At 31.7% G+C, this 17,468-nt stretch overlaps 1 protein-coding gene across 1 annotated transcript; it reads left to right on the forward strand.

Annotated features, from left to right (window-relative positions):
- The first annotated feature begins 11,104 nt into the window (after window positions 1-11,104).
- Window positions 11,105-13,236, forward strand: LOC110026579. The gene is made up of 4 exons (XM_020727564.1): window positions 11,105-11,398; window positions 11,547-11,613; window positions 11,764-12,935; window positions 13,060-13,236. The coding sequence occupies exons 1-3, from the start codon at window positions 11,324-11,326 to the stop codon at window positions 12,642-12,644; spliced, it is 1,023 nt and encodes a 340-aa protein (XP_020583223.1). The 5' UTR covers window positions 11,105-11,323; the 3' UTR covers window positions 12,645-12,935; window positions 13,060-13,236.
- Window positions 13,237-17,468: the final 4,232 nt, after the last annotated feature.

Consider the following 17,468-nt stretch of genomic DNA (forward strand, 5'->3'; position numbering starts at 1 on the left):
TTATTATCTCTTGTAGGGGTAAAATTTGCATAGTGACAAATAGGAACATTTTCAATCATAAACACATCGTTTATTCTTGAAGGAGTGAATTGCACAAACCTGCCTCGCACATAGACAATTAATTGGTTGATTTCATGAATATTTGCATAAAACTCATTCACCACAAGGACAACTACGGTGGTAGTAGTTTAGCGAAGCACTTCCCAGCATCTCTGGACAATTATCTCTTCTACTCGAGTATTCAGTGTGTTGAATCATCGATTCACAAATCTTCTTTCCTTAATTAGCCACTTCTTCACAAGAACTCGATCATGTAACTTCTGCACATAGAAACTAACGAACTTTCTCCAGTTGAAAATTTCAAATCTCATAGAATTTCTAGAGTGGGAAGAATTGCTAGAGTGGGAAGCCATAGGAATTGAAAAGTGGTGACTCTTCCCTCGTTTCCCCTTTTAAAATAGACATTGGAATCAGTTTTTGGGAATTATAAGGAGAAGAACTCACAAAAAATTAGCTTTTGAAATGTTTGAAGTCATTTTCGTTGTCGCAGTGCCTCAGGCGTCGATTATGGTGCTTCAGGCGCCAGCTCTCTGGAAAGTGGCGCTTCAGGCGCCTAGCATCAAGCATCAGTTCCAAAATTTTTGCCATTTTGATTTCAATCCAATAAATTTTCAAATCTTCATAAAATTAGGTAAACAAAGATGTTTTTAAATATTTTCTCAATTTCAAGTTTTTCAAATAAAAGGAATCCATAAAATTACGAATATATATATATATATATATATATATGTATAATAATCCAAACACAAAAACATAAAAGTAAAATAAACAATGATAAATATGGGTTGCCTCCCACAAAGCGCTTGGTTCAATGTCATTAGCCCGACAATCCCAGTCTTTATTCTAGGTGACCCAACATTACAATCTCTTTAAAAACTGGTCTTTGACCATCATAATATGATTTCAGTCTATTCCCATTCACTTAAAATATCCTTCTAATCTTTGGATCTTCAATATTAACTGCTCCATAGGGATAGACTTTTACAATTTTGAATGGCCCTTTTCACCTTGAGTTCAGTTTTCCAGGAAATAATTTCAATCTTATATTGTATAATAAAACTTCTTATCCATGTTCAAATTCTTTTTTTATTATCTTTCGATCATGTCATTCTTTCATTCTTTCCTTATAAATCCTAGCATTATCATAAGATTTATTCCTAATTTCTTTAAGCTCATTTAATTGCAATAACTTTTCTCACCAGCATCTTTCAAATTGAAATTGAACTCCTCAATTGCCAATAAGCTTTATGTTATAATTCTACTGGTAAGTGACAAGTCTTTCCAAAAATTAATCTATACGTGGACATTCCTATATGTGATTTATAAGCTGTCCTATAGGTGTTCTATAAGCTTTCTTGTAAGTCCATAATGCAATATCTAATCTAGCAGACCGATCCATTTTATTAGGATTCACAGTTTTTTCCAAAATTCATTTAATTTTACAATTTAATACTTCTGTTAAACCATTGGTCTGGGGATGATAAGTAGTTGCAATTTTATGTATAATACTATATTTTTCCATCAACCTTGTAATTGTTGCATTCATAAAATGAGATCCTCTATTGGTAATGATTATTTTGAGCATTCTATATCTTGTAAAAATTTTTTTGATTAAAAATTTTGAAACACTCCGAGCATCACATCGAGGTAAAGTGATTGCTTCAATCCACTTTGACATAAAATCCACAACAATCAATATATACACATTTCCAAATGAGTTATAAATGGTCCCATAAAATCCAATCCACATGCATCAAAAATTTGAATTTCCAAATTAATATTTCATTTAGTTTTGAAATATTACCTACTATCTGACACCTATCACATGTTTTATTATATATATTAACATCTCTAAATAGAGTAGGTCAATAAAATCCATATTGCAAAATTTTATGAATAGTTCTATCATTTCCAAAATGATCTCCAAATTCAGAATCATGACATTTTTGAATAATTTTCTGAATTTCTTTATAAGGCACACATCATCTCATCACTAAATTTTTATATTATTTGTACAAATATGGGTCCTCCCAAAAATAAGATTTTGCATCTTGAATGAATTTCCTTTCATGTTTTTTGGTCAGTCCATATGGTAAAATACCACTAACAATATAATTCACAATATCAGCATACCACGGTATTTCCTATCCTTTTACAGCATAAAGTTGTTCATTAAGAAAAGTTTCATTAATTTCTTTTTTTCCAAATCAAGTGTTTCTTCTTATTCCAACCTAGATAGATGATCAGCAATTTGATTATCAGTCTTTTTCCTATTAACTACTACAAAATCAAACTCTTGCATCTGAAGTACCCATCTAATTAATCTTAGTTTTGCATCCTTCTTTTACATTAAATAGTTAATAGTTGAATGGTCAGTATGCACAATACATTTAGCTCCAATTATATATGATCTAAACTTACCAAAACATAAATAATGGTTAATAACTCTCTTTCAGTAGTGGTGTTGTTAATTTGAGCATCATTTAGAGCCTTACTAGCATAGTATATGACTTTAAAAAATTTTCATATCTCTGCCCTAAAACAGCTCCAATTGCATAATCACTTGCATCATACATTAATTCAAAAGATTTCTCTCAATTAGGTGAAATAATTATAGGAGCAGTGATCAATGTTTCCTTTAAAGTTTTAAAGGCTTTAAGACACTCTTGGTTGAAGTCAAATTTTGTATCTTTTTCCAAAAGTTGGCATAAAAGTTGAGTAATTTTTGAAAAATCTTTAATATATCACTTGTAAAATCCAACATGTCCTAAAAATCTCCTAACTCCTCTTACAGTAGGTGGAGGTAGGTTAGATATAACTTGAATTTTTGCATGATCTACTTTCATGACAGCCCAAGTACAATTCCTCCTACAACCATAAATTAACATTTTTTCCAGTTTAATACGAGATTAGACTTTTCACATCATTCTAGAACTTTCTCTAAATGATTTAGACATATTTCAAATGAAGTTTCAAACACAAAAAAATCGTCCATAGAGAATTCAATCCCTTTTTTAATTAAATCACTAAAAATTGACACCATCCATCATTGAAATGTTCCAGGTGAGTTGCAGGTGCATTACATAATCCAAAGGGCATTCGTCGAAAAGCAAAAGTTTCATAAGGACTAGTAAATATTGTTTTCTCTTGATCTGCTAGAGCAATAGGTATTTGATGATAATTGGTATATCCATCTAGAAAACAAAAATATTTGTGCCCAGCCAGGCTATCCAACATCTTATCTAAAAAAGGGTAAAGAAAAGTGATCCTAGTGATCTTTTCTGGTGGCCATATTTAGTTTTCTATAGTCAATACAAAATTGCTAACTAGTTACTTGTCTTATTGGTATTAATTCATTATTCTCATTTGTCACAATAGTCACTCCTTTCTTTGGAACACAGTGAATTGGACTTACCCAAACACTATCTGAAATATAATATATTATTCGAGCATCTAACCATTTTAAAATCTCTTTCTTGATTTTAAAATCTCTTTCTTGATTCAATCTCCTTTGAGGAACTTCTTTCATCATAGGATTCAATCTCCTTTGAGGATCAGCTCTTAGTTCATGTTGATCTTCCAATAAAATTCTATGCATATAACTTGAAAGATTGATTCCTTTAATATCAGTTAATGTCCATCCAACATCCAAATTAATATCAGTTAATGTCCATCCAAAAGCTTTCTTATATCTTCTCAAAGTTTCCAACAACTGTTGTTTTTACATATCAGATACATTTGAGGATACAATAATAAGTAATGTGGATAAATCTCCTAAAAATGCATACTTTAAATGTGTAGGAAGTGTTTTCATTTCTAGTTCAGGAGGTTTCTCAATAGATGAAATTATATTCTTGTCATTTTATGCTGGATCTAACATTTCAATTTTTTTCTCAACATAATCCAAATCTTCACTACTCACTTCCATAGATTCATCTTGAATTTTATCCTCATCTTCATATTCCAAATATTCCTTTTTAAATTTCTTTTTGAATCTCTTTGTAAAATATTTATGGGTTAAATTTTAGTTAATATCCATTTTGAAGCATTCAATCTCTTGCTCTTTTGCAGGGCATCTTATTGATTTTTCAATATTAAATGTAACATCTTGATCACTAACTCTCATAATGAATTCTCCTTTCTACACATCTATCAAAGCTCTTCTAGTGGCAAGGAATGGTTTTCCTAAAATGATAGGAATTTCTTTATCTTCCTCTATATCTAATACAATAAAATCTACAGGAAAGATAAATTTATCAACTTTTATCAAAACATCTTCTATAACTTTTTTAGGTTAAATAATCAAACGATCAGCTAAATGCAGAGTTACAATTGTAGGTGAAATATATCATAAATCCAACCTTCTAAAAATTGATGAAGGCATAAGATTAATATTGGCTCTTAAATCACATAAAGCTTTTCCAAAAAATCTTTTTCCAATAGAACAAAGAATAGTAAAACTACCAGGATCTTTAAGTTTTTCAAGAAGCTTTTCTTACATTATAGCGCTACACTCTTCACTGAGTGCAACAGTCTCATTATCTACAAACTTCCTTTTCTTATTAAGTATATCCTTCATGAACTTCACATAGCATGGTATTTGTTCTAAGGCTTCAACAAATAGAATGTCTATCGTTAATTTCCTCAATATTCCCAAAAATTTTGAAAATTGGTTATCTCTATTTTTCTACTTTAGTCTTTGAGGAAATAGAGGTGGTGGTCTTTCTACAATGATTTTCATTAGTTTAATAGGACATTCAGACTCAAAAAGAAAATCTTCACTAAATATTTTATTTTCCACCCCATCTTTTTCAACTCCAACTTCCACTTCTGTTTGAACTATGGTTTTCAATTCTTTTCCACTTCTCAGTTGAATAGCCTTAATTTTCTCTTTGTTTTGATCTTTTAGATTTACTTCAACATTACTAAATATGTTCCTAGAGGTCTATTGTTAAGAGCAATATCAATACATCCCAATTGATTTTTCATGTTTCTAATTGCAGCTCCTTGCCTTGACTTTGTAATTGACTTCAGACTTCACATTTGCAATATTAATTCTTCCATTGACAACTTCTTCTCCTTACTCTGCAAATTATTAAAACCTGGAGGGTAATAAGGTTTATAAGTTGGATTTCCTTGATTGTTGGAGTTTCCCACTGGGTTTCCAGTGTTGTTTCCCAATTGTGGATTTATAGCATTAAATTTATTGTTACTCTAACTAAAATTTGGATGATTCTTCCAACCAGGATTATAATAATTAGCATAAGGATTATTAGAACGATTATTTATTGTATTTAAGGTCTCATAAAAAGATTGAGATTCTATCATTGTCCCAATGATTTTCCCTCAGACACAGATGTTGTCTGAGAATAATTTTCATAATGATCTATCTTCTTTGATATAGCAACTATTTGGGCAGCCAACATAGATATTGCATCAGAATCATGAATACTAGCTATACTAGCTACTCGATTTACCCTTTCAGAGGGTCATTGAAAATTATTAGTAGTCATCTCTTCAATTAAAGAATATGCTTCATCGAATAGTTTTGACAATAATGATCCACCAGCAACAGTGTTAATTATTGATCTAAGAGATCCAACCAGTCCATTATAAAAATTTTAAATTATTAACCAATCTAGCAACACATGGTGTGGACACTTCCTAAGGAGATCTTTAAATCTTTCTCAGAATTCATAAATTGATTCCCCTTCAATTTGATAAAAAGATGTAATATCATTTCTAAGCTTAGCATTTTTTTAAGGTGGGAAATATTTAGATAAAAATTTTCGTGATAAGTCTCCCCAAGTTCTGATAGATCCAGGTGCTAATGAGTTTAACCACATCTTAGCTTTATCCCATAGTGAAAAGGAAAAAGTGTAAGTCCGACGGCATCATTTGACATTCCATCATATTTAAATGTAGCACACAATTCTAAAAAACTATTCTAAAAAACTAACACAATTCTAAAAAACTAACAAGGTGTAAGTTAGGATCTTTAGTTGGTGTTCCCCCAAACTGATTATTTTGTAACATTTGGATAATAACAGGTTTAAGCTCAAATGAATTGACAGCTACAGCAGGGTTTTGTATACTCAAATGAATTAAGATAAAGGTCTCTGACGATGTTCATTTTCATTTCCAGCATTACTTGAGTTTCAAGCATTTTGCTAAAATTATCTATTTCTTTTGTTGTTTTCAATTTTTTCTAATAGTTCTTTCTAACTCTCAGTCGTAAGGTACTAAATCCTCAGATCTTAAACTACGCATAAACAAACACAATAAGCAATTAAAATAAGAAAACACACTAAAATATGAAAATATTTGAAATTAAACTACAAATAGTTTTTTTAAAATAAAATGATTTAAATTATAAAATAATTTACTAATACTTTTCGTTACTTCCCCGGTAACGACGCCAAAAACTTGATATGGTGGATTTGTGTGTATTATTTTTACAAATATTTTTTAATATTACAAAATACGCACAGCAATTATCATAATAAATATGCAATATAAACTCAAAAAAATAACTTTAATAAAAATAATTTTATCTTTTAAAAATCTTTATACTGTCAAATCCCCTAATAATAACGCAAGTATACGTATCTCTCAAGTAATAAACAGCTTTAATGGAGTCCTAGATATTGATCAAACAGGGAAGTTGGAAATGCTTATAGATAAATTTGCATGATTATAATGTAAATCATAAATTTAAACTACAAAACTGAAGTATTAAATTCGAATCTAAAGTAATTGAGTGAATGCTAAACAAAATACAGTTAAAAGAACTAAGTTAATTAAAAGAATTGCTAAACTTTCAAAAGTAAACTTACGAAAACTAAACAAAGTTTTTGTGATGAAGAGTTCAAATTTAAGAAAGCATCCTTCCCCTTTACATTGAGTATATGGATTGTGAAGAAATCAAAATCATTTGAAAATATATAAAAATTATTTTGTGTCAAATATGAGCAATCATATTCTTTACCCTCTTCTAAGTGTATAAAGAACATTGACTAATCTAGAGTTTGGTCCATATTTATGTGGTCAGGTTGGGAGGATACCGTCTGCAACTCCAGAGCTACCACTACCCCTTCATAAAAGAACCTTCCAAAGTGTTATATGCATTGAATCACTCCATGGGGTCTTTAGAACAAGTGGCCCCTTTGAAATTCGCACAAAATTCATCTCGAGCTGCCTTAATTCTCAAAAAGTCGCCTCTGGCGCCTCTGGCGCCAACTTGCTTAAGATCGTGTTGTTCCGGGTTTTGACAATTCAGGCTCTAATTCTGGCGCTTCAGGCTCCAGCTATCTGTAAAATGGTGCTTCAGGCGCCAGTTATGGCGCTCAGGCGTCAGTCCTGGTAGTTCTAGCGCTTATGGCGCCAGATTCTCAAAATTCGTCATTTTGGCTCCAAATTTTGTCTTTTTTGCTAATTTTGCTCCAAATGCCTAAAATAGATATACCTGTAACAAAAACATGAAAATAACATTCTTTAAAGTACAATATCACCAAAAATAAGCATTAAATAAATACATAAAACAACACATTATTTTGGTGTATCAGAGGTGCAAGAAAAAAAATTTAAGAGTAAAAAGAAGAGAAAATACATCAAAAAGGAGCAACATGGGCTAAACTAAAGTAAATTACCAAACTAATTGAACTGGCGCTTAGGTGTCAGGATCTAGCACCTACGCGTCAAATGCAGAACATGGTTGGTGCCTAGGCACGACAATTTGATGCTTAGGCACCACAATTATTTTCTAGAAGATTCATTGAATGAGACCAAATTTTGAAGAGATGTTTGAAGCAACTCTTGGTCATTTTTGAAGCTCTGTAAATAGGGATTAATTTCAAGAGGCTAGGGGGTCAGATATATAGAGTCACATGGCGGATGAGTGTGTTAAGAGTGTGGGAAGTTTTCGTTGTAAATCTTTGTTATTTCTGAAGTTTATGAGTCCTGTAAGTGTCGTTGGAGTCAAAGAAGTAAGAGAACTTCAAAGGAGTGCTTGGGGAAACATTTCAGATAAATATTTGTATCTTTATTTTTAAGTCTTGTACTTTGGATTTGAGTTTTATAAATATATTTTGTTTTGTTATCCCCATGCATTTTGAGTAGTTTTCTCTCTTTCTCCTTGCAATCTGAAGTAATTAAGTAAGTGATTTTGATTTTGTTTAGAACTTCTTTTATTCCTAAAAAGTGTGATGATATTTTTATCGGTCCTTCATTTACTTTGCAAATTGACCACTTGTATTGTTAAACTTTGTTGAGGGAACTTATAGGCCCGAGAGGGCAAGATTTCTTGACTTGTAAGCATCACATTTCACTTTTGAAAGAACAATGACAATCTTCTGAGGGGGAGTGCATATAGATAGAGAGATAAGATTTGATGGGCGTAGAATTGATGTTTCTAGAGTGGCATGCTAGATTCTTTTATCAATTTGGTCTAGAGATTAGAACTAAGGGATGCTAATAGGTCCTATAGAGAGGGCATAGTGGTTAATCTATGAGTGAGAGATTAGAACCTACCCAACACTACTATACATGCCGACACCAGCTTTAGATTAATCAATATTTTTTACACATCAAAAGAAGTAAAGAATATAAAGAAAATCAATATTTTTTACACATCAAAAGAAGTAAAGAATATGTATGCTCCTATTTGTCATAATACCACATTCAAGCTTCTAAACATTTGAAATCCTATATTGATTATAAATTATTTGCAAGAAGAAAGTCTCTTTTTATATATTTTCTAAAATCATTACATTTAGTTTTACTTGCATTTTGTAAAAATTAGTAAACTTAATTTTCATCATTACTTCTTTAGATATTTGCTGCAGTCTTAAGTAAAGTTCTCTTAAAGTTAAAATTCTTGAATTTCAATTCTTTTCGTTTATGTTTCCCTGTGGGATCGATATTGGGGTTTTTATAGAAAATCATATATTACTTGAAATGATATGTATACTTGTGTAATACCCCTAGTGAGAATACTATTTCTTTAAATTTTATCATATTACATTTGTTCTCACTTGACACTAAATATAATTTGGGTCTAGTTTTTGGCATATTAAGGTATATAAATATCTGTGTAATTGTCGGTCGGGTCACCGAGCTTGTTTTAATTAAGTTTAAATTTAAGTTTTAATGAATTCTTGTGGCTTACTTTAAGTTTTTAATGACTTATATCTTTTAGTTGGCTTTTACTAAAGTACACTTATTATGTTTTAAGAAATTGTTCAATAATAATTTAATGTTATATTTAGGTTCATCTTAGTTTTTTTGTTTACTTGGAGAAGATTTGGTTTGATTGTTGGTTTAATTTAATTTATATATATCTTGATTTGTTTTGATTTAGTTGGTCCATTATTGCTGGTTTCAATTATTTGGGGTTATCTTAATAAAGTTATTAAGTTCTTTTATTTAGTTTATACGAAGTATATTCATAAATTTGTCATTTTGACCTATGCCACTCCATGTCAAGGTCGGTGTTGTTCAATATATTTCAATGTTTGTTTTTGAATACTTTAATGTGATTAATTAAAAATTTCAATGTTATTAACTTTGTTTTGTTGGATTTGATATATGAATTTTTAATGTTTGATTTGTCTTTTGGCTTCTTATTAATGAATTTTTAAGTTGAATTAACTAAACCTTAAATTTATTTAGCACATTATTACTATTTTTATTGAAATTATATTTGTGATCACTTTTGATTTAATCCATTTTCTTGTGCTTTTATTATTTTTTTAATAGATGTCCATTTTAATTCAAGTTTTACGAATTTTGGTTTTCTTTAAGTGTCAAGTTCAATGGTTAATAAGTTAAGAAAGATACATTTGTAACTTTTAATTTTGGATTTTGTTATACTTTAGTCGTTTTTTAAGTCTCATTAATGAAATACAATTAGGGTTTTGAGATTTTAGGATTTCAACATGCTTAATATACTCTTAAAGGCATTTTTATATTATTTGCTTTCAGTTAATTTTAATTAGGGTTTTGTTAAAGTGGCTTATAGATTTTGCAAAATTTCCTTCAAAGTGTTTTAGATAATAAAATTATTATTACTTCTTTGATTTAGGTTAATTAAGATTAATAACATTATATGACATGTGATTTTTTTTTGAATAATTACAATGTTGCCCCTATGCTCATTGTTAAGATTTGACTTTGATCATTTCATTTTATGATTTAATTAACTTTAATTATTAGCATTTAAAAGTTTACTTTTTTTATTAAGATTTGGAGACCAAGGGCTAAAGTGTAATTATATATATATATATATATATATATATATAACTCAAATCCTTAACATTTATAAAAGTAAAATATATATGTTCACACATCAAAATTTAGATATTAATATGTAAATATATAAAATTTATGTGATATAATCATGAATTTCTCTTGAAAAATATAATAAAGTATTTTAAAAAGTGTACAAGCAAACCAACAGATATTTTTGAACTTCTTAAAAAACAAATAAGACACAACCCAACAACCGAAAAACACAAAAAAAAACAAATAGACAATGCAATGGTGCAACCAGCATGGCTATCAAAAATGTCCCAGCCTCAATCAGGGGAAAAATTTGCGTAAGTAAGACGCACGTAGCGCTACGTACATAATAAAATTCATATTGTGTTATATCGACATTATATTTGTGTTATATCTCATGTAACATCTATGTAACTTCCATGTAACCTACATATAGCTTACAGATATGTAAAAATAGAAGCGTAAAACTAATTTATAAGTTCATGTATGTTACAGATATATTATATGGAGATTACATGAATGTTACAAATAATATAACGCAGATATAATATGAATATAACCTCAAATATATATGCAGTGCTGCGTACCTCAAATAAGTCAGGTGCACCGCGGTCCAGCATACCGCATAATAATAAATAATTTTACCACCTTTTTTTCAAATTATTAATTATTATTTTAATAATTTCTCTACAGTATTGGGAAAAAATCTGGCTTGTTTGCCTCCTTCGTCCAGCACCTTCCTTGTAAATACCCACATATTTTTGGGGTATTGACGATTTTTGTCACTCTCTCCCCGTCCCCCGGTTTATTTTTCTTGGTGCCAATTGCAGACAAGAGAGGAAATCCGAAGCGCAACGCAGCGTTACCCTTTTTGTTATCCGTTTCGCTAACAGTCGCCTTCTCCAACAATTCCTCGCCGCTTCTCACGTAGGATTTACTTGGAGGTGGTAAGATTTCGAAAGGTTTTTGGATTGAAGGAAGATCTATGGGATACGACGCGATGGCGAACGAAGCTTCCGTACCGGCGGCCATCTCGAGGGATTTCGGAAAAAAGAAGAAGGTGAGTTTGAATTTATTAGCATTTTGTTGCTTGTTGGATTTGCGGTGATTCGGCTTCTGGAGATCCTGTGTTTTCTTTTGTCGATCGGATTGTCTGGCTAGGTTTAGGTGTGAATTGACGATATGTTAATTTTGGCTTTTGATTTTAGGTGAACAGGTCTGCTAAGTTGAAGCAGTGCAAGCTTGATGCTCGGCGAGAACAATGGCTCTCGCAAGGTAAATTTTGATCTGCGTCATTTTTTGTTCTTTCTCAAATGACGTTTGGCTTTCGTTTTTTATCTTGGTTTTTAGGGTTTCGATTTTGTTTCTTTGTGGTTGATCTGTTGTTTTGATGGGTTTCCAATTTTTGAATTATGTCGATGGCAGTGAAGAATAAGGGTTGTATAAACGGCTGCACGGGGACCATCACTACTTCGCCTTCTCACCCGAGGATAAGTCTTCCCAGTTCCGGTCAAGGTGTGCTGGGTAGTAGGCCTAGGATGGTGCCTCTCGTTGAGATGGAGCGGGATGGTTTGGGGCTTCAGGACAGCGGTTTGGAATCACCTGTTCAGAGTCCCTCCCCGGGTGGAAATATGCAGAGAAAAGAATACTTGAGTACCAGTGGCAGTAGTGGGAGCAGTGTAGGGTCATGTTCTAGAAGTGTCAGTGACGCTGAAGAGGACAGACAGGAAGAAGAGAAGGTGGATGATAAAGGTGGACTTGATGACTGGGAGGCCGTTGCTGATGCACTTTCCGCTGTTGGTAATCTCTCTCGCACTAATTCCGATTCATTTAAGACTGTTTTAGATTCCAAGATGAATCGATCTCACCATAGCGATGCTAGACTGATTGTTGGGACCACGAAGCCAGACACAAACCGGGCAATCCCTAGAGCCTGGAAACCGGATGATGCTGCACGCCCACAGTGCTTGCCCAATCTCTCTAAACAGCGTAGTTTCCCGCTGAATATTGAACGCCATTTTACTGCTTCGGGGTGGCATCGTCAGACCATAATTTCAGCTCCATCTTCATGTCCCATTTGTGTGGAGGATTTTGACCTTACAGATTCAAGCTTTCTTCCCTGTTCTTGTGGTTTCCGTATTTGCCTTTTCTGTCACAAGAAGATCCTGGAAGAGGGTGATGGGAGATGCCCTGGATGCAGGAAGAAATATGATAGGGTTGCATGCATGGAGAAAAGTGTTACTGGAATAGAGCTGTCTTTGCCGCATCTCATTTCTCGCTCTTGTAGCATGAATTCAAGATCTTAGAAAAGGGAGAGGTCTTGTTATATTTCTTCCCTTGTTTTTGACATGCATACAGCGTACTCTAGTGGTTTATCATGCTTTCCAGACATTTTGCATGTTATCTTTTCTACATTAAAAAAGAAATGTGAATATAGTATAAGATTTGGAACTCTTTTGGCAGTTGCAAGAGTTTAATAATCTTTTTATGCTCTAGATTCTTGCATTGTGTCGATGGGATAGGCAATAATTGATGTGAATAGATATGCAGATGTGAACTTTATACGTTGAAATCTACTATACGGTACATAATGCTAGGTACTGATCTTTACATTGTGTATTTAATTGTTAATTTTGTACATATAACAAGTTTGATTTGATAATTCATACCACTGTTGAATTTAAATCATTATAAAACATTGTATTTTGGTGTTTACTGAAGGTTGTGACCAAGTGGCGATGGATAGTTGCATTCAACTCATGTTGTGTGGTGATCTGTTGAAAGAAAATCAGATATGGCGATTGCCAATTTTTTCTAATGTAATTGTGGGAAAATAGTGATGGGAATTTGCAGATGTGAACTTTATACGTTGAAATCTACTATACGGTACATAATGCTAGGTACTGATCTTTACATTGTGTATTTAATTGTTAATTTTGTACATATAACAAGTTTGATTTGATAATTCATACCACTGTTGAATTTAAATCATTATAAAACATTGTCTTTTGGTGTCTACTGAAGGTTGTGACCAAGTGGTGATGGATAGTTGCATTGAACTCATGTTGTGTAGTGATCCGTTGAAAGAAAATCAGATATGGCGATTGCTAATTTTTTCTAATGTAATTGTGGGAAAATAGTAATGGGAATTTGCACTGGTATTATGCTCCTTGGCTAATTTTTTTCTTCAAAATTTTTTTGCTTGTATATTTTTTTCCCATTGAGATTTTAGGTTGATTAGCAGCTAGTTGCAAAGTCAATTATTTAGGCTTCACTTTATATTTGACAGGATAGCTGGCATTTATTTCTTGTTATGGAGCTTTCTCAATGTTTTTTTAAGTTTATCATTTTCTTCCTGACATTTTTTATGCTATTCTCTGCAACATTATGTCCATTTGAGGTATACTTGATCAAAGAAATGTGGGGTGAGCACTTGGATTATATATTCACGTTTTGAGGTAAAATCTTTTTCCCTGCTGAGTTTAAACGCTAAACCGGAGCTTTATTTGATCAGTTTTTTACTCTTGGTTTATGGAATTTCATGAATTTTGTTTTTTTATATATTTAATGTTGTTTTTTTTTTATTTTTACATTATTATTGTATATACTTCTATCTTGTTCATGCTTGTATTGTATGAACATTTGAAAACTTGATTTTTAAGTAGCTTCTTCCTATGGGTGGGCTATGACATCACCCTAAAGTGATGTGCCGCATGTTAACCCAATTGAGAAATATGCATAACCATAAATGATCATCTTATGTTTTTTTTATTGATCTCAGTAAGATAATATGATCAAGCACTAGTTGATTTGGTGTTCTTTAAGGTTCCAATGTAAGGTTCCATTTGTATGTCAAAGGTAATGTTGATGTAATTGAAGACGTGTATGATGTAGGGTTGTTTAGTCGCAGAAATTGTTGAGTGACCCAAGAATTTTTAGTTACAGCGTTAAGTCTGTCATTTTGTATTTTCCCTGAAAATGCTTATGAATGATATTTAAAGCAAGATGCTTTAATATATTTTTCTTGCATATAGTATATTTTTAATTTGTGTGAATTTCCCTGAAATAAGTGAAATCTAAACAATGAATAAAATATTTAAATATAGAAGCTTTGAAACTAATAGAACAAAGGTTGAGCATCTGACATGTGATGTTGTTGAGTATGAAACAACTATCATACAATTTATCAGGAGATATGTGACTTGTATATGTATTTTAGATCTATTGTCAAACAATAGAGATATACATTATGATATAGTTTCTGGTGTTCAGGCTAAATGATTAAGATTGACCAGTGCATTCAAAGTTGTGTGTGATAAAAGGATATTATTGTAGCTTATAGATAAACTCTTATAAAATTGTAATTAGGCTGAAGATGTTGTATGGGTATGTATGTTAGGCTATAATTAAGTTTTTGATAGCTATTTTGATTGCAACATAAATGAGAATGTTAAAATAGATGCATGGCAACATTAAAAATGATAAATTAAGAAACTATTATATTAAAAGAAAGGTTGGAATGGTATCCATTGAAGATTAGTTAACTTAAAGTATACTTTAGGTCATTTGGACATGTGCAATAAAGTGTAGAAAATGCTCCCATTAGATGAGTCAATAAATTTAGTATCAAAGGATTACAAAGAAAAAAAAAGGTATATTTAAGGTTACATGGATGGAAGTTATTTAAAATAATTTGTGAAGAATAGGTTTAATAGCAGCAATGCTCATCATGAATGAATGAAAAATTTCACACCAATCCAAAATAGGTAATGTATGCCTGCAAATGTCTTTTAATAAGCTATGGGTGTCTCTTTTTTTTTCATGTGCCTATTTGGCATGCCATGCCCCATTGATTTTAAATGTGTTCCTTTGTCTTGGATTATGGTTGATAGTTCTCACCACATATCATTATTGCATGCTATTGTATTGTGTTGAAGCACCATTAATTGTAAGCTTTGAACAAACTGGTTATATGCATGGTATTGTGCTGTCCACCCTAATGTAATTCTTACTTAATGCGGACAATGTTGATATGTTGTGCTTTTTTTTATGAAATAAAATCAATTGACTCATCTATCAGAACTTTAGCAAAACTATAACAAGTTGTCATTCAAGTATGTGGAAAATGATTGTGCAGCCACCAACTAGGTGATTATGCAGCATATAACTTTTAGTATTTGTTTTTGTTACAAATCAGAGATGTGGTTTTGTTAGCTTTTGCTAACTGTAGGAGTTGAAATGTAATTATAGCTAACTAGCTTTGTTTGTCAAAGCCCTAGTTTCGCCATGACTGGTAAACTTATGAAAGGATAATTGAGGCCATCCTTAGATGAAACTCCATTCCTTGTGATTTATTGAAACAAGGTCTTAGGATGAGTGATTTTCTTATTACACTTGTACTAGTTTGCAAAGTTCATTATGATTTGAGTCCCAATTCCATGATTACTTGAATGTTAATCTTATAAAATGCTTTCTATATCATGCTTTATGCTTTAATATTGAACTTTTAAAGTTGGCGTGCAAGATTTCAACTTTAAGTTGATAACCTTGTGACTCTACTCATATCAATTTATTTAGTATTATATAACGTGTCATACTTATGTCATCATCATTATTTGTCATTTTTTAATCTCAGTTCTATAGAAATAAAAGTACTTATCATATTAAAGGCTACCAGAAATAGTACCTAAGGTTTAATAGTTTTGAACTACCATATATGGCTGTTGTTGGGGCTTCTTTTTTCCTTTAAAATGAGTGGAACTTAACAGAACTTTGAGAATTTAGGGTTTAAGGTAGATATGATTGAAGATGAAAGTCCTCGTCCCCCTCACTCTTAGCCACTTTTTTTTGGACATGTTCCCTGACACTTAACATAGTAGAGTAACAAAATTCAAACAAGCAATTTAAACACGATGTGCCATCTGAACTCTGAAGCCTAAGATTCATTTACGACAATGAAATAGCTAGCAGTGAAACATGTGAACCAAGCGATCATTATGCCCTCATTCAATTTATGGGCGCCATTTGTTTTATTTGTTTGAGATTAAATCTACACCTGGGAAAAAGAATTTTCTTGCTATTGTGAAAGTGTCTTTCATGATCATTTCTTATGGTGATGATTTTTTGCTCTTGACGGTTTTTTGCTCTTGGCAGTCTATGCCCATCACATAAGTAGTTGTGGGATAGCTTCTTTTGCTTTGCCTTTTGTAGGGGGTAGAGATAGTCATTTTTCTTTGGGAAGCTGCCTTTTATGAAGTTTGAAAATCTTGTTGCTCTTAGTGGTATAGCTAGGGGTTTGGTTGCCGCATTTAACTAACACTTAGCTTTTTCGTTTCTGCTTTTTTTCAAACAAGAGTTGCTATATTTGAGTCAGTGAATGAAAGAAAAGTCATTGCACTACTCATGCATTGTAAATAAATAGCTTATCATGCAATAATATTTGGATTCAAGTGAATGTGGCTGAACAACTAGACAAAGTCCTTAATATAAGGGTGAGGATATAAGAGTGGAGACACCTTCACTTTATTAACTTGTTTAATTGTATGGATGTTATCTATTAGTGGCAGATTAGTTGTTTGGGATTGTTGTTATGCTTGTCTTTTTGTCATTATTATTAGTATTTTATTGTCCCTAAAAATAATTATTTAGTTTAAATTAAATTCCTTGTGTTATAATTGCATATGTTTGAAGGTGGCATTAAGAGTTGACTTTCATTTAGCTGGAGATCAATTCTTCCCTCTATGCTAATTGTTGGCCTTCTCTCTATTATCTTTGTTGCTCTCCCCTTGATGCATTAATTATTCTGATCATCTCAACCTCTTCTTTACCTTTTTTGGTTTTTCATCACATTGGATTATTCTCTTCAATAAGTTATGGTTCAAATACCATCACCATCTTCTTTTTTTCTTGTCTCACTCATTATTAGTCTGAGAACCAGGTTCTTAAATTCAAGTAGTAGTCATTAAAGAATATTAAATTGTTTTCTAATCATGGCATTATCTCCTTACAAAATAAGTCTTCTTCCTTTTTCTATTATGTTTGTCATCAATCTGTGATGTCCAGATCATCATTCTCATGACCTCATCCATTATTTCCAATTTATTTATTTTCCCATTTTGGTGAGACTTATG

Source organism: Phalaenopsis equestris, unplaced genomic scaffold (assembly GCF_001263595.1).
Source record: "Phalaenopsis equestris unplaced genomic scaffold, ASM126359v1 Scaffold000381, whole genome shotgun sequence".
NCBI classification, from domain to species: Eukaryota; Viridiplantae; Streptophyta; class Magnoliopsida; order Asparagales; family Orchidaceae; genus Phalaenopsis; species Phalaenopsis equestris.